At 47.8% G+C, this 22132-nt stretch overlaps 1 protein-coding gene and 1 non-coding gene across 3 annotated transcripts in view; both read left to right on the forward strand.

Annotated features, from left to right (window-relative positions):
• LOC121582745 (collagen alpha-1(XXVII) chain A-like) overlaps positions 1-22132 on the forward strand; it is a 388342-nt gene that overhangs the window by 305733 nt on the left and 60477 nt on the right. For both annotated transcript variants that reach the window (XM_041898821.2, XM_041898822.2), the window contains exon 44: positions 9736-9789. In XM_041898821.2, the coding sequence (XP_041754755.1) occupies positions 9736-9789 (54 nt within the window). The remainder of the gene's footprint in view (positions 1-9735; positions 9790-22132) is intronic.
• On the forward strand, positions 6348-6421 carry trnat-ugu. The gene has a single exon. It is a non-coding gene; the product is annotated as a tRNA-Thr (tRNA).

The following is a 22132-nucleotide window of genomic DNA, read 5'->3' on the forward strand; positions in this document are numbered from 1 at the left end:
CTTGTGTATATTGGTTCCTAACTTCCCTGAAAAGTTGCATATCGCAGGGGCTATTTGATGCTAATGCAGTACGCCACAGGATGTTTTTGTGCTGGTCAAGGGCAGTCAAGTCTGAGGAGATCCAGGGGCTATATCTGTTCTTAGTTCTGTATTTTTTTAATGGGGCATGTTTATTTAAGATTGAGAGGAAATTACTTTTAAAGAACAACCAGGCATCCTCTACTGACAGAATGAGATCTATATCCATCCAGGATACCTGGGCCAGGTCAATTAGGAAGGCCTGCTCGCTAAAGTGTTTTAGGGAGCGTTTTGACAGTGATGAGGGGTGGTCGTTTGACCGCGGACCCGTTACGGACGCAGGCAATAAGGCAGTGATCGCTGAGATCCTGGTTGAAGACAGCGGAGGTGTATTTAGAGAGTAAGTTAGTCAAGATGATATCTATGAGGGTACCCATGTTTACGGATTTAGGGTTGTACCTGGTAGGTTCGTTGATAATTTGTGTGAGATTGAGGGCATCTAGTTTGGATTGTAGGATGGCCGGGGTGTTAAGCATATCCCAATTTAGGTCACCAAGCAGTACGAACTCTGAGGATAAATGGGGGGCAATCAATTCACTTATGGTGTCCAGGGCACAGCTGGGGGCTGAGGGGGGTCTGTAGCAAGCGGCAACAGTGAGAGACTTATTTCTGGAAAGGTGGATTTTTAGAAGTAGAAGCTCAAACTGTTTGGGCACAGACCTGGATAGTATGATAGAGCTCTGCAGGCTATCTCTACAGTAGATTGCAACTCCACCCCCTTTGGCAGTTCTATCTAGACGGAAAATGTTGTAGTTGGGGATGGAAATTTCAGAATTTTTGGTGGCCTTCCTAAGCCAGGATTCAGACACTGCTAGAACATCAGGGTTGGCGGAGTGTCCTAATGCAGTGAATAACTAAAACTTAGGAAGTAGACTTCTGATATTTACATGCAAGAAACCAAGACTTTTGCGATTACAGAAGACAGCAAATGATAGCACCTGGGGAGTAGGAGTGATACTGAGGGCTGCAGGGCCTTGGTTAGTCTCTACATCACCGGAGGAACAGAGAAGGACTAGAATAAGGATACGGCTAAAGGCTTTAAAAACTGGTCTTCTAGTGCGTTGGGTACATAGAATAAAGGGGGCAGATTTCCGGGCGTTGTAGAAAAGATTCAGGGCATTATGTACAGACAAGGATATGGAAGGATATGAGTAAAGTGGAGGTAAACCTAAGCGTTGGGTAACAATGAAAGAGATAGCATCACTGGAGGCACCAATTGAGTCGGTCTCCGCGTGTATGGTGGGTGGGACAAAGGAGCTATCTAAGGCAGGTTTAGCTGGGCTGGGGGATCTACAGTGAAATAGTACAATTAGAAATAACCGAAACAACAATAAGCTGACCATATTGACAAGGGAGAGAGGCATAAAGCAATCACAGGTGTAATTTGAGAGAGCTAAGACAACAGCTGGTAATGACGACACAGTTTGGACTGAGGCTAAACATAAACAGGATGCAGTACCGTAAAAAGGAACAGTCCAGCAGAAATCAGCTGTATAGCCGAGTTATCATAAGGTCCGGTGAACAGCAATAGGATAGTTCGGAGGTAGTTCGGGGGCTGCTAAAGCACTAGCGAGCAAGAGGCCATGGCTAGCGTATGCTAGCGGGCCGGGGCTAGCAGATGGAATCTTCGAGGTCGATGTCGTAACGGGAAGCCTGTTGTAACCACATCAGACGATTTCGTCGGCAGACCAGTCGTGTAGGATCGGCGGGGCTCCGTGTCAACACTAGGTGGTCCCGTCCAGTTGACAGAGAGGTAGATAGCCAGGAGATGGGAGATGGGCCTAGCTCAGGATGATTAGCCAGACCACAACGTCCATATTGTTGCAGCTAGCTGGTAGCGATGAATCCGGAGTTAAAGGTCCAGTGATTCAGTGATTCCGGCAGAAAAACTGATATGTTCTGGGTCGATAATGCGCTGTGCAGACAGTGCAGACTGGCCGAATAATAGTCCAGACTAGAGCTGGCTGGTAGGTGGTGCAGGCCACGGACAATGTTGAAAAACCGCTAACGGTAGCTGATAGCAAGTAGCTAGTTAGCTGGCTACTCCTGTCCGGTAGACCTAGAGGTAGATAGCCGGGATATGAGCCTGGCTCTAGGCTAGCTCAAGGCTAACTGGTGCTTGCATCGGGGGCAGTGGTGATTAGCCAAACAGCAACATCCATTCGGTTGCGGCTAGCTAGTTGCGATCCGGTGATTCATGTCCAGTGATTAAATTATTCCGACAGAAAAATCCAATGTTCTGGGTGAAATACAGCTAACTGTGGCTAATAGCAAGTAGCTAGTTAGCTGGCTAGCTAGTTTCAACTGGAGATTCTAGAAGGATGAAAAGTCTGATAGGAAAATATGTACGAAAAATACAAAAAAACAGGGTATTGACAGGCTATTTACAGACACACGACAAAAACAGGACTGCACTACTACGCCATCTTGGATTCTACCAGTGTTCTTGGGGTCATAGGCAGCATTCATCCTCCTCCAAACACAGCGAGTTGAGTTGATGCCAAAGAGCTCGATTTTGGTTTCATCTGACCACAACACTTTCACCCATTCTCCTCTGAATCATTCAGATGTTCATTGGCAAACTTCTTTCTTGAGCAGGGGGACCTTGCGGGCGCTGCAGGATTTCAGTCTTTCACGGCGTAGTGTGTTACCAATTGTTTTCTTAGTGACTATGGTCCCAGCTGCCTTGAGATCATTGACAAGATACTCCCGTGTAGTTCTGGGCTGATTCCTCACCGTTCTCATGATCATTGCAACTCCATGAGGTGAGATCTTGCATGGAGCCCCAGGCAGAGGGAGATTGACATTTCTATTTTGTGTTTCTTCCATTTGCAAATAATTGCACCAACTGTTGTCAACTTCTCACCAAGTGCTTGGCGATGGTCTTGTAGCCCATTCCAGCCTTGTGTAGGTCTACAATCTTGTCCCTGATATCCTTGGAGAGCTCTTTGGTCTTGGCCATGGTGGAGAGTTTGGAATCTGATTGATTGATTGCTTCTGTGGACAGGTGTCTTTTATACAGGTAACAAACTGAGATTAGGAGCACTCCCTTTAAGAGTATGCTCCTAATCTCAGCTCTTTACCTGTATAAAAGACACCTGGGAGCCAGAAATCTTTCTGATTGAGAGGGGGTCAAATACTTATTTCCCTCATTAAAATGCAAATCAATTTATAACATTTTTGACATGCGTTTTTCTGGATTTTTTTGTTGTTATTCTGTCTCTCACTGTTCAAATAAACCTACCATTATCAGCAGGAGATCAAATACTTTTTTCCCTCCCTCATATAGTTGAAGTCGGAAGTTTACATAAACCTTAGCCAAATACATTTAAATTCAGTTTTTCACAATTCCTGACATTTAATCCTAGTAATAATTCCCTGTTTTAGGTCAGGTAGGATCACCACTTTATTTTAAGAATGTGAAATGTCAAAATAATAGTACAGATCATTATTTATTTCAGTTTTTATTTATTTTATCACATTCCCAGTGGGTCGGAAGTTTACATACACTCAATTAGTATTTGGTAGCATTGCCTTGAAATTGTTTAACTTGGGTCAAACGTTTCGGGTAGCCTTCCACAAGCTTCCCACAATAAGGTGGGTGAATTTTGGCCCATTCCTCCTGACAGAGCTGGTGTAACTGAGTCAGGTTTGTAGGCCTCCTTGCTTGCACACGCTTTTTCAGTTCTGCCCACAAATTGAGGTCAGGGCTTTGTGATGGCCACTCCAATACCTTGACTTTGTTGTCCTTAAGCCATTTTGCCACAACTTTGGAAGTATGCTTGGGTTCATTGTTCATTTGGAAGACCCATTTGCGACCCAGCTTTAACTTCCTGACTGATGTCTTGAGATTTTGCTTCAATATATCCACATAATTTTCCTTCCTCATGATGCCATCTATTTTGTGAAGTGCACTAGTCCCTCCTGCAGCAAAGCACCCCCACAGCATTATGCTGCCACCCCCGTGCTTCATGGTTGGGATGGTGTTCTTCGGCTTGCAAGAACCCCCTTTTTCCTCCAAACATAACAATGGTAATTATGGCCAAACAGTTCTATTTTTGTTTCATCAGACCAGAGGACATTTCTCCAAAAATTACAATCTTTGTCCCCATGTGCAGTTGCAATCCATAGTCTGGCTTTTTTATGGTGGTTTTGGAGCAGTGGCTTCTTCCTTGCTGAGCGGCCTTTCAGATTATGTCAATATAGGACTTGTTTTACTGTGGATATAGATACTTTTGTACCCGTTTCCTCCAGCATCTTCACAAGGTCCTTTGCTGTTTTTCTGGGATTTATTTGCACTATTCGCACCAATGTTCAACTCAAGGAGACAGAATGCGTCTCCTTCCTGAGTGGTATGACGGCTGCGTGGTCCCATGGTGTTTATACTTGCATACTATTGTTTGTACAGATGAACGTGGTATCTTCAGGCATTTGGAATTTGCTCTGAAGGATGAACTAGACTTATGGAGGTCTACAATTTTTTTCTGGGGTCTTGGCTGATTTCTTTTGATTTTCCCATGATGTCAAGCAAAGAGGCACTGAGTTTGAAGTAGGCCTTGAAATACATCCACAGGTACACCTCCAATTGACTCAAATGATGTCAATTAGCCTATCCGAAGCTTCTAAAGCCATGACATAATTTTCTGGAATTTTCCAAGCTGTTTAAAGGGACAGTCAACTTAGTGTATGTAAACTTCTGATCCACTGGAATTGTGATACAGTGAATTATAAGTTAAATAATCTGTCTGTAAACAATTGTTGGAAAAATTACTTGTGTCATGCACAAAATAGATATCCTAACCGATTTGCCAAAACTATAGTTTGTTAACAAGAAATTTGTGGAGTGGTTGAAAAACGAGTTTTAATGACTTCCGACTTCAACTGTATGAAGAACTAAGAGCCTGCTGAACCTTTCGCAGCCGCGACCCAGCGACGGCACGGGACCATAGATAATCAGATGCTTTTCAGAGCCTTTTAGGATGTTGATAACCTCAATAAAATCCTGTTTCATTAGCTCTGGTTTACCCTTTTTGATATAATTTGATCCCACATGCACTACAACAGCAGCAGCCCTTGGCTGCTGATGTAGGACGGACACAAGAAATGCTCTGATATCCTTCATCGTAGCCCCCGGGTAGCACAGGAACTGAGATGTTGGCAATGATGATGGCTGGAGGAAGGTAAGTGGCCATGGACATCCAGCCTTTTCTGAGCCTCCTTGGGGACCGACGGGAGATGGGGGACGGAGTACCCACATCATCAATGGAAGCCCTCCGAACAGGGGGAGGGGCTGGAGCCTTAGACACCCTCGAGGCCTGATATGAGAGGGAGCCCAGGGGGTACTGGTCTGTGGTAGAATACCCCTGAGCTGGACCCTCAGGAGACAGGGTAGAAGATGAAGGAGCAGGAATCTCTGGAAGCAGGTGGGCAAAACTGTTGGTCAGCAGGATGGGATCCCCCGAAGACATTTCAGCCCCATTCACCAAAGACCGCTGCCTTGCGCTGAGCTTAGGGTGTGTGATGTGCCTCCACTGGGATGCAGGATCGATAACTGCGGCATCCGCCAGCTCCTCATAAAGCACCCTTGCTCCTTTATTCTCCAAGGGGGGTGGTGAGGGGGGGCCGGGATGGGAGGGTGGTAGGATGGGAAGGGCGGGTGAGATGGGAAGGGAGAGGTGACTTCATTAGGGAGGGGTCTGTGCAGGGCAGCCCTGGCCAGTCAGTCAGAGAGTGGTGACACAGTGGCGAGGCAGTGGATCGACAACCGGGCTAAGGAGTTGAAAAGGAATACGCTGCAATGTCTCAATTTGCTTACTCTGGACGTCCAGCTCAGACATATACTGTATTCCTCAATAAACTGACAGTTTCCACATTGGACAATATTATCCCAGAACTAGGTGCACAATAGGTGCAGCTCCTACATGGGATGAAACGATCACCGTAGTCTCTGAAGATGGTAGCCACCAATCTGGAAAAAGTCAGTTTCCCCATATGGCGGAAAGTGGTAGATGCCATTTTGGAGAAAGTCATTTAAAATCGACAAAAATAAAATAGGTTGGCGAGGAATCAACTAAAAGTCAATCAATCCACACAGTGTGATACTTCGATTGAATCACACAGTTTGTAGGATCACCACAGTTATATGCAGCAAGCCCAAACCCAATCACAGACTAGAAACCAGACAGCACTAGGAGGACCCACAATAAACACAAACAAGGCACAAAACTCACCAGCATAAGAACAGGAAGGAGAGAGTGATTAAATGCTGGGACCCTGTAGCTCAGTTGGTAGAGCATGGCGCTTGTAACGCCAGGGTTGTGGGTTCGATTCCCACGGGGGGCCAGTATGAAAAATGTATGCACTCACTAACTGTAAGTCGCTCTGGATAAGAGCATCTGCTAAATGACTAAAATGTTTTTTTTTAAACAACGCAACGGAACCCATGTTACCAGTATAATAGCCAGCAGAGAAGCACCTTGGAGGGGATGTAGTTTCCAATACAGGCCGGGGGAAGCTAGGAGGGAAGCAAGCGCTACACGGAGCCGTAGGAGAGTCAAAAAGAGTAAATCCAAACAGGCTAAACCAAGTGGAGTTCAAGTTCAGCAGTAGTCCAAAAACATCCAAGGCACAATGTCAAGTGGAAGGATGAAAGCAGCAGTAGGCAGGTGTCTACTCAGATAATGCCCCAGTGTAGGCCCCGGTGCAGATTAGGGTGCCCTGGTATATCCAAGTAGGCCTCAAAAGTTTCACTTTACTTGACATCCAATGTCAAAACAGATGACATAACTTGTCATAACCTGTTATAATATGGTCATAACACTGTCATGACACATATATTTAGACCTGTTGTGACATATATTGCGTTATTTTATGGCTGGTTATGACACCTACATAAGAGTGTAAAAACCCACAAAATCTACCACAGTAGTTATTTTATGGCTGGTTATGTCTAAGGCTGTTGTAGTGACCGTGTTACTGCCACACCGGCAGTCATGAGTCATGACCGCAGTAAAATTCTACGTAACAGTCATGAGTCATGACCACATAGACATTTGATGTGAATTCTACGTGACTGTTGAGTCACGGTAATCTAATTTTATGCACTCTGGACATGTGTTAGTAGTACCCAACTCGCTAATGATCATCAGTTCGCTAATGGCCTGGTACTCAGGGCAATTGAAAATCACATCAAAGAAGTAATCAAAACAGTATGTGCTTTTAAAACTCTGAATGAATGGAAAACATGGTCGTTGTGGATGTTGTTTCAAAGTCTAACACAACGAAATAGACAGTGCTTTCTAAGGTGATGATTACTTCAAAACCACCATATGCATATTAGAGGTTATGCATATGCATAGGCCTATATTTGACCCCAAGCCCGAAAAAACTGAATTAAAATAACGATTGTGCCCTTATACAATACAGAGCCTACCGCACATTACACATGGCAGAAAAGCATAAAAAAGTATATATTTGGTACATAATTGGTCTAGTCTAAATTAAACACATTCAGAGTTAGCCTACAATTATAGTGAATTTGATTTTGAATAGCCTAGTAATAGGGTATTTTTTATATTTTCATAATTAATATGCTGACACTTCACCTTTAGCTACAGAATATCTCACCACTGTGCATTTCCATCTCCTCCCCTCTCTCCTTCCTTCCTTTCTCCAGTGTGCAGAGGGGTTGTCAAAAGTTTAATGAAATATGTTTAATTGTGAAAACATGTTACTATCGATGTTTCCGAACAGATTTCACTTGGTTTCCCAAATTAAGCACTGGGTAGCTACAGGAACAGGCTTGGAGAGCCCATGGCATACAGAGTTTCAGCGGCATATCACCTGTTGCGCAGCGAAATAACCGGAGTAGAACCCCTACAGTTAAAATGGATGCTTTAGCAAATTATATTTGTCACATGCACCGAATACAACCGGTGTAGACGTTACCATGAAATGCTTACTTACGAGCCATTTCCCAACAATGCAGAGTTAAAAAATACGAAAAATTAGCAAAAAATAAAAGGAAATAGTAACACAATAAAATAACGAGGCTATATACAAGGAGTACCGGTACTGAGTCAATATGCAGGGGCACAAGGTAGTTGAGGTAATATGTAAATGTAGGTAGAGGTAAAAGTGACTAGGCAATCAGGATAGATAATAAACAGAGTAGCAGCAGCATTTGTGAAGAGTGTGAAAGAGTGTGAAAGAGTGTGAAAGTGTGTCTGTGTGTGTATGGCGTCAATATGCATGTGTGCATGTTTTGTGTGTGTGAGCATGTGTTTTGTGTGTGTGTGTGTGTGTGTGTGTGTGTGTGTGTGTGTGTGTGTGTGTGTGTGTGTGTGTGTGTGTGTGTGTGTGTGTGTGTGTGTGTGTGTGTGTGTGTGTGTGTGTGTGTGTTGGAGTGTCAGTGTAGTATGTGTGTGCATAGAGCCAGTGTAAGAGAGTCAGTGCAAAAAAAAGGGTGTCGATGCAAATAGTCTGGGTAGCCATTTCATTAACTGTTCAGCAGTCTTATGGCTTGGGGGTAAAAGCTGTTCAGGAGCCATTTGGTCCCAGACTTGGTGCTCCGGTTTTCTCAGATTTTCTTTGACAGAGAGGAACCCACATTCACAAAAAAGTTATTAAATTCACATGAGATAACATCAGGATCACTATATGTCTTATTTCCAACATGAAATTGAGATGGGATTGCTGTAGAAGCCTTTTTCTTAATCAACAGTTGATTGATGATTTTCCAAGTTGACTTTATATTGTTTGAGGATTCTTGGAATTTGGAAAACATTTTGGAAACCGGAAGTAGATGGGTAAATTTGTTGTTAGACTTTTTGTAATTTGCGGAATTCAGGAGGGTGTGATTTGTGAGAATTATTTTTGGAGACCGGTTGTAAACCAAGGTTTCCAGAACCCATATGCTGCTCTCTTACTAGGTCTAACAAAGGGAAAGCAGCTTAAATCTTATTGGTTGAAGAAATGGTCAGACTTAAAAGCACTTGAGCACAATCATGTCGGACTCATGTCGGACTCACGAGCACATTAATGCCCAATAGCCACGCTCCCCTGGTGGGACACCTCTGATGCAGTGTGCTTAAAAATATGTTATCTTCGTAGTTTGTCTGTGTTACAATCCGCCCACAAAAATACATCTTCAGTTATTCATATCAGATCGGGTATAGATTAAAACTAGCTGGTTAAAGTATTTTTAAAACCTAAGAAGTGGGGATGGCGTTTTTTTCAACAGTATTATCTTGTGATTTTATGCTGTGTTAAAATGAAGGGAATCTGAATGATCCATTGATCAAGTCCATAACAGATGCTGATTAAGTGCACAAAAGCCACATTTCCCACTGTCTATCTATCCCAGCTTTATTTACCAAACATGGCATTAAAGTTGATGATAGCAAATAATTGTATCTGTCTGAGCTATTTAGCACTCTCAGTTAGTTTGTTCTGCCTTACCGATTGGGGGCTGCTAGAGGCTCGGTGGTCTCCCAGCAAGTTTTTAGAACAGTATGGTGAAGTGATACTATAGTGCAACCGGTTGCACCACATTACAGGCATACCAACTATACAGTACTCTCCCCATGCACGTCTTTTTGTATTACTGTCTTGTTGCACATGTTTTATTGTAGCTGACAATGTTTGACTGTTCCTTAGGGGCAACAAGGCGTGGACGGAGTGAGAGGCAAACCTGGAGCCCCTGGACAACCTGTGAGTGTGGATGTATTGAAGCTATGATTTACACGTCAATATGTATTTACATTTTACATTACAAACATGGCATTGTGCACCCAAGCATGCTTGCAAATCATTGGCATTCATGAGCCAAATCAGTCTTAACTGTACAGTAGAGAAATGCATTGTGCAGCCAGGAGTACAGAATATACAGCATGAATACACCACAAATTCACAAAAGTAAAAAATTTACCTGTATTCTTAAAAACAAAGATTGTGACTGCGCAGACACAACAAACATATTTGTCATTCGTACAAAATAAAATAATCGACCAACTCCCAAGCCCAAATGTGCTTACATCAACACAACTTAGAGTGGGCTACAAGCAGCAACTCAAGAGGGAGCCAACAACACAGAGAATAGTGAGGCGCTGGACTGAGGAGGCAGACTCAATGCTGCAGGATTGTTTTGAGAATATTGATTGGAATATATTCAAAGATTCATTCATCAACAATGAGAAATATACATCATCAGTCACAGGCTTCATTAGGAAATGATGATGTGGTCCTCTGTAGCTCAGCTGGTAGAGCACGGCGCTTGTAACGCCAAGGTAGTGGGTTCGATCCCCGGGACCTGCCATACACAAACAAAAATGTATGCACGCATGACTGTAAGTCGCTTTGGATAAAAGCGTCTGCTAAATGGCATATTATATTATATTATATTATTATTATATTATATTATATTATATTATGATGTTGTACCCACAATAACAATCCGGACATACCCCAACCAAAAACCCTGAATGAACGGAGATAACCGTACAATGCTGATATCCCATACTGCAGCATTCAATGTCAGCAGAACAAACCCTGATGACTTGGTGGCGCACGACACATACAAGGCAAGCAGCAATGAGCTCTGCAAATCCATTGGGGACGCAAAAAGACTAAACAGATTCAAACTTGAATTGATGTTCGACAACTCACTACAGACTATTACAGACTACGCATGAATGGCGCCGAAGAAGATGGCAGCCGTTTTACAGCCCTCTAACCAATTGTACTATTATGTGTGTTTTTTCGTGTTTTATTTGTAATTTATTCTGTACATAATGTTTCTGCCACCGTCTCTTATGACCAAAAAGAGCTTCTGGATATCAGGACAGTGATTACTCACCTCGTATTGGACGAAGATTTTTTCTTCAACGAGTCAGACGCGAAGGATATCCTACAGACACCCGACAAGGCCCAATCCCTGTCATTTGCATGAGAAAGAGACGGAGATATCATGGACGTAGGTCGGGGTGCCTTGTAAGGATCCGACGGCGAGCGAGTAAACTGCCTCGTCCATCAACCCTATTAGCCAATATTCAATTATTTGAAAATAAATTAGACAACCTAAGATTACGGTTATCCTACCAACGGGACATTAAAAACTGTAATATATGTATTCACTAACTGTAAGTCGCTCTGGATAAGAGCGTCTGCTAAATGACTAAAATGTAAATGTAAAATGTAAATGTAATATCGATTAGTTACCGGAGTGTAACTCCAGTTCTATGAGTGGAGCGGCGCCCCATAGGGGAGCTCTGCTCCTAATGGTTTACCCTCTGCCCTAAGGCAGCAGCAGCCTGAGACAAAATTATGCACACACCTACAGCCAATAGGAGTACAGGTGTCCCTATAAGAGGGGGTGCCTCCCCTCAATCGGCCTCCCAATATATTTTTCTTCAGCGAGACTAGAGAGGGTCGGCAGGGCCTTAAGTCCTATGGGGCTCCGCTCCACTCATAGAACTGGAGTTACACTCCGGTGTCACGGTTTCGGCCGAGGCTGCTCCTCTTCCTTGTTCGGGCAGGCTTCGGCGGTCGTCGTCTCCGGAGTACTAGCTGCCACCGTTCTATGTTTCTTGTTCGTTTGGTTTTGTCTCTTTGTAACACCTGTCCCTTGTTTGTGTTTGATGATGTTCCCTATTTAGTTTCGTTTGTTTGGGTCAGGTGTTATGCGTGATTGTTTATTGTCAGACTGCCTCTGTATGGTTACATTTCTCTCGTTGTTGCTTGTCCCGAGAGTTCGCACTGCGTGCGCTTTTCTTGTGTATTTCGCACTGTGTTTGTGCGTAATTGTTTTGCGCCACCCGGTTGGGTTGGCGACTATTTTGTTCACGTGTTTGAACGTTACTAAAAAGACGGTTGAAGTCATCCTGGTTCCTGCGCTTGATTCCTTCCACTCATCTACACACACCACTCTGACAGAATCACGCATCCCTCCATGGAATCAGCAGGAGCGACCGCGCCAACAGCCGGGATGGAGGAACGTCTTCGTGGACAGGAGGATCGTGATAACCAGGTCTGTCATGCCCTGGAGGGGGGTGATGAACACTCTTCACCGATGGGAAACCAGCGGGGTACCCACGCCCCACGAACCGAACCATCCCCATCGGTCAGTCCTCCTGCCTCATCTCCGGAACCCAGTGGGATTCGGCTCTCGCTCCCGAGGGCGTACGACGGCTCCACTGCCGGGTGTCAAGGGTTCCTGCTGCAAGTGGAGCTCTACCTCGCCACCGTACACCCGGCACCCTCGGGACACGAGAGCGTCTCAGCCCTCATCTCCTGTCTCACCGGCAAGGCGTTGGAGTGGGCCAACGCTGAATGGAGGAGAATGGACGCCGCTACCACTAACTATGCGGAGTTCTCCCGCCGCTTCCGTGCTGTGTTTCAAATCAAATCAAATCAAATTTTATTGGTCACATGCGCCGAATACAACAGGTGCAGACATTACAGTGAAATGCTTACTTACAGCCCTTAACCAACAGTGCATTTATTTTAAACAAAAAAGTAAGAATAAAACAACAACAAAAAAGTGTTGAGAAAAAAAGAGCAGAAGTAAAAATAAAGTGACAGTAGGGAGGCTATATATACAATAGAATAAAGTGACAGTAGGGAGGCTATATATACAGGGGGGTACCGTTGCATAGTCAATGTGCGGGGGGCACCGGCTAGTTGAGGTAGTTGAGGTAATATGTACATGTGGGTAGAGTTAAAGTGACTATGCATAAATACTTAACAGAGTAGCAGCAGCGTAAAAAGTATGGGGTGGGGGGGCAGTGCAAATAGTCCGGGTAGCCATGATTAGCTGTTCAGGAGTCTTATGGCTTGGGGGTAGAAGCTGTTGAGAAGTCTTTTGGACCTAGACTTGGCACTCCGGTACCGCTTGCCGTGCGGTAGCAGAGAGAACAGTCTATGACTAGGGTGACTGGAGTCTTTGACAATTTTGAGGGCCTTCCTCTGACACCGCCTGGTATAGAGGTCCTGGATGGCAGGGGAGCTTTGCCCCTGTGATGTACTGGGCCGTATGCACTACCCTCTGTAGTGCCTTGCGGTCAGAGGCCAAGCAGTTGCCATACCAGGCGGTGATGCAACCAGTCAGGATGCTCTCGATGGTGCAGCTGTAGAATTTTTGAGGATCTGAGGACCCATGCCAAATCTTTTTAGTCTCCTGAGGGGGAATAGGCTTTGTCGTGCCCTCTTCACGACTGTCTTGGTGTGTTTGGACCATGATAGTTCGTTGGTGATGTGGACACCAAGGAACTTGAAGCTCTCAACCTGTTCCACTACAGCCCCGTCGATGAGAATGGGGGCGTGCTCAGTCCTCTTTTTTTTCCTGTAGTCCACAATCATCTCCTTTGTCTTGGTCACGTTGAGGGAGAGGTTGTTGTCCTGGCACCACACGGCCAGATCTCTGACCTCCTCCCTATAGGCTGTCTCATCGTTGTCGGTGATCAGGCCTACCACTGTTGTGTCGTCGGCAAACTTAATGATGGTGTTGGAGTCGTGCCTGGCCATGCAGTCATGGGTGAACAGAGAGTACAGGAGGGGGACTGAGCACGCACCCCTGAGGGGGCCCCCGTGTTGAGGATCAGTGTGGCAGATGTGTTGTTACCTACCCTTACCACCTGGGGGCGGCCCGTCAGGAAGTCCAGGATCCAGTTGCAGAGGGAGGTGTTTAGTCCCAGGATCCTTAGCTTAGTGATGAGCTTTGAGGGCACTATGGTGTTGAATGCTGAGCTGTAGTCAATGAATAGCATTCTCACGTAGGTGTTCCTCTTGTCCAGGTGGGAAAGGGCAGTGTGGAGTGCGATAGAGATTGCATCATCTGTGGATCTGTTGGGGCGGTATGCAAATTGGAGTGGGTCTAGGGTTTCTGGGATTATGCTGTTGATGTGAGCCATGACCAGTCTTTCAAAGCACTTCATGGCTACAGACGTCAGTGCCACGGGTCGGTAGTCATTTAGGCAGGTTATCTTAGAGTTCTTGGGCACGGGGACTATGGTGGTCTGCTTGAAACATGTTGGTATTACAGACTCAGTCAGGGACATGTTGAAAATGTCAGTGAAGACACTTGCCAGTTGGTCAGCACATGCTCGGAGTACACGTCCTGGTAATCCGTCTGGCCCTGCGGCCTTGTGAATGTTGACCTGCTTAAAAGTCTTACTCACATCGGCTACGGAGAGCGTGATCACATAGTCGTCCGGAACAGCTGGTGCTCTCATGCATGCTTCAGTGTTGCTTGCCTCGAAGCGAGCATAGAAGTGGTTTAGCCTCGTCTGGTAGGCTTGTGTCACTGGGCAGCTCGCGGCTGTGCTTCCCTTTGTAGTCTGTAATAGTTTTCAAGCCCTGCCACATCCGACGAGCGTCAGAGCCAGTGTAGTATGATTCAATCTTAGACCTGTATTGACTCTTTGCCTGTTTGATGGTTCGTCGGAGGTCATAGCGGGATTTCTTATAAGCGTCCGGGTTAGAGTCCCGTTCCTTGAAAGCGGCAGCTCTACCCTTTAGCTCAGTGCGGATGTTTCCTGTAATCCATGGCTTCTGGTTGGGGTATGTACGTACGGTCACTGTGGGGACGACATCATCGATGCACTTATTGATGAAGCCAGTGACTGATGTGGTGTACTCCTCAATGCTGTCTGAAGAATCCCGGAACATGTTCCAGTCTGTGCTAGCAAAACAGTCCTGTAGCTTAGCATCTGCGTCATCTGACCACTTTTTATTAGCCGAATCACTGGTGCTTCCTGCTTCAGTTTTTGCTTATAAGCAGGAATCAGGAGGATAGAGTTATGGTCAGATTTGCCAAATGGAGGGCGAGGGAGAGCTTTGTATGCGTCTCTGTGTGTGGAGTAAAGGTGGTCTAGAGTTTTTTCCCCTCTGGTTGCACATTTAACATGCTGGTAGAAATTAGGTAGAACGGATTTAAGTTTCCCTGCATTAAAGTCCCCTGCTACTAGGAGCGCTGCATCTGGATGAGCGTTTTCCTGTTGATTAATGGCCTTGTACAACTCATTCAGTGCAATCTTAATGCCAGCATTGGTTTGTGGTGGTAAATAGACAGCTATGAAAAATATAGATGAAAACTCTCTTGGTAAATAGTGTGGTCTGCAGCTTATCATAAGATACTCTACCTCAGGCGAGCAAAACCTTGAGACTTCCTTAGTATTTGATTTGGTGCACCAGCTGTTGTTTACAAATATACAGAGACCGCCACCCCTCGTCTTACCCGAGTCTGCCGTTCTGTCCTGCCGATGTAGCGTATAGCCTGCTAGCTGAATGTTATCATTGTCGTCGTTCAGCCACGACTCCGTGAAACATAAGATATTACAGTTTTTAATGTCCCGTTGGTAGGATAACCGTAATCTTAAATCGTCCATTTTATTCTCCAAAGCTTGAACGTTGGCTAATAGGATTGATGGGAGAGGCAGTTTACTCGTTCGCCGTCGGATCCTTACAAGGCACCCCGACCTACGTCCACGATATCTCCGTCTCTTCCTCACGCGAATGACGGGGATCTGGGCCTTGTCGGGAGTCTGTAGAATATCCTTCGCGAACGCCTCGTTGAAGAAAAAGTGTTCGTCCAACGCGAGGTGAGTAATCGCTGTCCTGATATCCAGAAGCTCTCTTTGGTTATAAGAGACGATGGCAGAAACATTATGTACAAAATAAATTACAAATAACGCGGAAAAACACACATAATAGTACAATTGGTTAGAGGGCTGTAAAACGGCAGCCATCTTCTTCCGGCGCTGTTCTTTGTGACACACTGTTCGGTTTGACCATCCACCAGAGGGGAAGGCGGCGGGGGAGCGTCTGTTCTACCTCCGACAGGGGATGAGGAGCGCCCAGGACTTTGCATTGGAGTTCCGGACCCTAGCGGCCGATGCAGGGTGGAATGAGCGGGCCCATATCGACCACTTACGCTGCAGCCTCCGGGAGGACGTCCAGCGAGAGTTGGCGTGCAGGGACACCTCGTTGACCTTTGACCAGCTTGTCGACATGGCCATTCGGCTGGATACCCTGCTCGCCACCCGGGACGTCCCGGGGGGGGTTCGCCCATTCCACTCTCCAGCACCTCCGAGCCGAGCCCTATGGAGCTCGGGGTGCTGGGCGCTAGGGAACGGAGGAGTAGGAACCCGAGGGGGCCCGGTCCCTGCACTAACTGTGGCCGTGGAGGGCACACCGCGGCTAGGTGTTGGGGAGGGTCCCCCGGTGAGGGAGAAGGCAGGTCACGCATTGGGGGGTCCCCCCAGGTGAGTAGGCGCCCTACTTACCCAGAGCTTTCTGTCGTGCACCTAACCTTGCCTGTTTGTTTTCCACAGGTTGCACCTCGTTCCCAGCATAAGGCGCTGGTAGATTCAGGCGCAGCTGGGAATTTTGTAGATCGCCAGTTCTGTATAGAGTTAGGGATTCCCCTCCTTCCAGTTGATAAGCCTTTTCCCGTTCATGCCCTAGATAGCCGTCCGTTAGGGTCTGGGTTGATTAGGGAGGTCACAGCACCCCTTCAGATGATGGCGCAGGAGGGTCATGAGGAGATAATTCAGCTCTATCTGATTGACTCTCCTGCGTATCCGGTAGTGCTGGGTCTTCCCTGGTTGATGACCCATGACCCTACTATTATGTGGCGAGAGAAAGCTCTTAAAGGGTGGTCTGCCCAGTGTGAGGGGCGGTGTCTGGGTGTTTCCATAGGGGCGACCTCGGTGGAAAGTCCGAATCTAATGACAGCACTGCATATTCCCCCCGAGTATGAGGATTTGAAACTGGCGTTTAGTAAGACTAGGCGGCGCAGCTGCCGCCTCATAGACGGGGGATTGTGCGATAGATCTCCAGTCAGGAGCAGCTCTCCCGCGAGCCATGTGTATCCCTTGTCTCAAGAGGAGAGAAAGGCAATGGAGACGTACATCGCTGAGTCTCTTAGACAGGGATACATACGGGCCTCCACTTCACCCGCTTCCTCGAGTTTCTTTTTTGTGAAGAAAAAGGATGGAGGTCTGCGCCCGTGTATTGATTACCGCGGTCTCAATCAGATCACAGTGAAGTACAGCTATCCACTTCCTCTGATTGCGACTATGACGGAGTCACTGCACGGTGCGCAGTTCTTTACAAAATTGGATCTCAGGAGCGCATATAACTTGGTGCGCATTAGAAAGGGCGATGAATGGAAGACAGCGTTTAGCACGACTTCCAGACACTACGAGTATCTAGTCATGCCATATGGGTTAATGAATGCTCCCTCAGTCTTCCAATCCTTCGTCGATGAGATTTTCCGGGACATGCAAGGACAGGGAGTAGTTGTGTACATCGACGACATTCTGGTGTACAGTCCTACCCGTGCAGAGCATGTAGCCCTGGTGCGCCGAGTATTGAGGAGGCTGTTGGAGCATGACCTATATGTCAAGGCAGAGAAATGTCTGTTTTTTCAGAAGTCGGTCTCCTTTCTGGGTTACCAGTTGTCTGCGTCAGGGGTGAAGATGGAGGTAGACCGGGTGTCAGCTGTGCGTAATTGGCAGACCCCAACCACTGTGAAGGAGGTGCAACGGTTCTTGGGTTTTGCGAATTATTACCGGAGGTTTATCCGGGGTTTTTGGACAGGTGGCAGCTCCCATAACGTCTCTGTTAAAGGGGGGTCCGGTGCGCTTGCGGTGGTCAGCTGAGGCGGACAGGGCATTTGGGAGACTGAAGGACCTGTTTACCTCGGCGCCGGTGTTGGCGCATCCGGATCCCTCTTTACCGTTCCAGGTAGAGGTGGACGCGTCAGAGGCCGGGATAGGGGCCGTTCTTTCCCAGCGTTCTGGCACTCCACCTAAACTCCGTCCCTGTGCGTTTTATTCTAAGAAGCTCAGTCCGGCGGAGCGGAATTATGACGTAGGAGACAGGGAGCTGTTAGCCGTGGTACAGGCCCTAAAGGTGTGGCGGCATTGGCTCGAGGGGGCTCAACACCCTTTCCTCATTCTAACTGACCATCGTAACCTGGAGTACATCCGGGCAGCTAGGAGACTGAATCCTCGCCAGGCCCGGCTGGACTATGTTTCTAGCCCGGTTTGTGTTTAAGATCACATACATCCCTGGGTCCCAGAACGGGAAGGCAGATGCTCTGTCTCGGCGGTATGACGCGGAGGAGAGGTCCGTTGAGCCCACGCCCATACTACCAGAGTCTTGTCTGGTTGCACCGGTGGTGTGGGAGGTTGATGGCGAGATCGAGCGGGCGTTACGCACCGACCCGAGTCCTCCACAGTGTCCAGTGGGTCGGACATACGTTCCGCTCGAGGTACGCGATCGCCTCATTTGTTGGGCTCATACGTCCCCCTCCTCTGGCCATCCGGGTATCGGCCGGACAGTGCACTGCCTTAGCACGAAGTACTGGTGGCCAACGTTAGCTAGGGATGTGAGGATTTATGTCTCCTCCTGTTCGGTGTGTGCCCAGTGTAAGGCGCCCAGACATTTGCCCAGGGGTAAGTTACAACCCCTGCCTATTCCACAACGACCCTGGTCCCACCTCTCGGTGGATTTTGTTACCGACCTTCCCCCTCACAGTGGAATACTACCATCCTGGTCGTTGTGGATCGGTTCTCGAAGGCCTGTCGTCTCCTTCCCATGCCGGGTCTACCCACTGCCCTACAGACCGCAGAGGCTCTGTTCACCCATGTCTTCCGGCATTACGGGTACCCGAGGATATAGTGTCTGACGAGGCCCCCAGTTCACCTCCAGAGTGTGGAGAGCATTTATGGAACGGTTGGGGGGTTTCGGTAAGCCTTACCTCGGGTTACCACCCGGAGAGTAATGGGCAGGTTGAACGTGTGAACCAGGATGTGGGTAGGTTTCTGAGGTCATACTGTCAGGGCCGGCCGGAGGAGTGGGCGAGATATGTGCCCTGGGCCGAGATGGCACAGAACTCTCTTCGCCACTCCTCCACCCAACTAACCCCTTTTCAGTGTGTATTAGGGTACCAGCCGGTTCTGGCACCATGGCATGAGAGCCAGATCGAGGCCCCCGCTGTGGATGAGTGGGTGCGGCGCTCGGAGGAGACGTGGGACGCTGCACACGTCCATCTGCAGCGTGCCATACGTCGACAGAAGACGAGCGCCGACCTACACCGCAGTGAGGGGCCAGTGTACGCACCTGGAGATCGAGTCTGGCTCTCAACCAAAAACCTGCCCCTCCGCCTGCCCTGCCGGAAGCTGGGTCGGCGGTTTGTGGGGCCCTTTAAAGTCCTGAGGAGATTGAACGAGGTGAGTTACAGGTTAGAACTACCTATTGATTACAAGAATATTAACCCCTCGTTCCATGTGTCTCTCCTCAGGCCGGTGGTAGCTGGTCCACTCCAGGACTTTGAGATTGAGGAGACTCCTCCACCCCCGTTGGACATCGAGGGGGCTCCGGCGTACACCGTGAGGTCCATCCTTGATTCGAGACGCCGGATGGGGGGTCTTCAATATCTCGTGGAGTGGGAGGGGTACGGTCCGGAGGAGCGGTGCTGGGTGCCAAGGAGGGACATATTGGACCAGTCCCTGCTGACCGAGTTCCATCGGGGTCATCCTGCGCGCCCTGCTCCGCGTCGTCCGGGTCGTCCCCGAGCCCCGGGTCGGCGCACGGCTGGAGCCGCGCGTCAAGGGGGGGGTACTGTCACGGTTTCGGCCGAGGCTGCTCCTCTTCCTTGTTCGGGCAGGCTTCGGCGGTCGTCGTCTCCGGAGTACTAGCTGCCACCGTTCTATGTTTCTTGTTCGTTTGGTTTTGTCTCTTTGTAACACCTGTCCCTTGTTTGTGTTTGATGATGTTCCCTATTTAGTTTCGTTTGTTTGGGTCAGGTGTTATGCGTGATTGTTTATTGTCAGACTGCCTCTGTATGGTTACATTTCTCTCGTTGTTGCTTGTCCCGAGAGTTCGCACTGCGTGCGCTTTTCTTGTGTATTTCGCACTGTGTTTGTGCGTAATTGTTTTGCGCCACCCGGTTGGGTTGGCGACTATTTTGTTCACGTGTTTGAACGTTACTAAAAAGACGGTTGAAGTCATCCTGGTTCCTGCGCTTGATTCCTTCCACTCATCTACACACACCACTCTGACATCCGGTAACTAATCGTTCTATATCGTGGAGCTCCGCCCCATAGGGGAGCTCTGCTCCTAATGGTTTAAGGCGGAGCGTAGCGCTCCAAAATGTACTCCCTGCCGAGCCTAACACTTCCCATCGAAACGAGAAAGTCAAGCCTAGCAATGGCTGCAACCGAGTCCCGCAGTACTGCAACTAAAAACCCCTACGGGCGTCACAATATACCGCGTCATCGGTTAAAAGACCCGCCCCACCTAGTCCAATGGCAATGCCAATGACTAGTGGGCAGATCACCAGAATAGAAGCCATACTAATCTGTACTAGCAGATAGATGTGCCTCAATATCCTGTGAAAACACTACCGACCACTAATGGAATGACATCAAGTGTCACTCTACATTATGAACGCGGTAGACCGCCTCACTCACTCAATGGAATCCCAGAGATTAGTGGGCAGGAACAAAAACATGAGTCATACTAACTGAACAAGCAGATAGATGACCTCATACTCTGTTAATCAACGCATGCCTCTACTGTACTGACCCTGTCAGTCAGGATTCATGCCACAAAATATGTTTTCTTATCCAAAGCGGACCTGATGGAAACCCAGTCCATAGTCCTGCTTTTCCCTCTCTTCCTAGCTCCAGATCTCCCTTCAGCTATGCTGAGTACAGACCGAGCCAAAGAGTTAGAAAACACATCTGTCAAAAACACGTCTTCCTAACCAAAGCGGACCTGATGGAAACCTGTGTCCACAGTCCTGCTTCTCCTCTCTTTCTTGCTCAAGATCTCCCTTCAGCCACGCTGAGTACAGATCGAGCCAGAGAATTAGAAGACATATCTAAGAGATAGAAACGGATAAATGGAGACGGCGTCGACCAGGATGCTGCTCTACATATATCCTCTACTCCTGTTCCTCTAAAAAAGGGCAGTAGAAGCCGCTACTCCACGAGTGGAGTGAGCTCTGATACCCTGAGGCAATTGCCGCCCTGCTACCTCATAAGCTGTCTCAATGCCTTCACAAAGCCAGTGAGACAGCCTCTGTTTTGAAAGTGGTCTACCTAGTGCAGCCGCACCGTGACACACAAACACCTGAGGCGATGACCTAATCGCTGCTGTGCGCTCGACGTAACACGCCAAAGCGCGTACCGGGCACAGGCGATGGAGCTTCTCCTCACTCCTCTCTCTATGAGGAGGAAGAGAAAAAGCCCACAGCTCCACGGTCTGTGACCTATATGAACTCTTAATAACCTTCGGCACAAATGCCGGGTTAGGACGTAACACTGCTCTGCTCAGGTCACCATTGATGGCCAGGCAGTCAGGTCTCGTCGAAAGAGCACACAAATCACTGACCCGCTTAGCTGTAGTCAAAGCGAGCAACAGTGCTGTCTTGATAGACAGCATCTTGAGGGGTATTTGATTCAATGGCTCGAACGGCGACTTACATAGCGCTCGAGTACCAAAGCCAAATCCCACTGAGGAAGCGTGACTCTAGGTGTTGGCCTAAGTCGCCGCGTTCCTAATAGGAAGCGTTTCACTAGAGGGTGACTAAAGACATTGTCTCTGCCAAAACCCTCATGACAAGCTGAAATCGCTGCTGCAAACACTCTAATCGTGGCAGGCGATTTTTGCTTATCAAACATGAGCTGCAGAAAAGAGAGAATACTCTCCACCTGACAGCTCATGGGGTCCACACCTTGTGTGACACACCATCGTGAAAACACGTTCCATCTACTGGCATACATCTTAGAAGTGGAACTGGCACGTGAACCCTGTATGGTCCTGATCACTGCATCAGATAACCCACGGCGCTCTAGCCTGTCCCTCTCAGCAGCCAGGCCTTCAGTGGTTGGCCGATTATGGGCAATTTCCCTATCGTGCCAGCCGCCTGAGACAACGCGTCCCGTCGATGTGGAATTGGCCAAGGTGGCGCAATCAACATCTGACTCATCTCCGCAAACCACAGAGCCCCCGGGCGATCGGGCGCTATCAGTACCACTGACAG

This window comes from Coregonus clupeaformis, chromosome 15 (genome assembly GCF_020615455.1).
Source record: "Coregonus clupeaformis isolate EN_2021a chromosome 15, ASM2061545v1, whole genome shotgun sequence".
In the NCBI taxonomy this organism is placed as follows: Eukaryota; Metazoa; Chordata; class Actinopteri; order Salmoniformes; family Salmonidae; genus Coregonus; species Coregonus clupeaformis.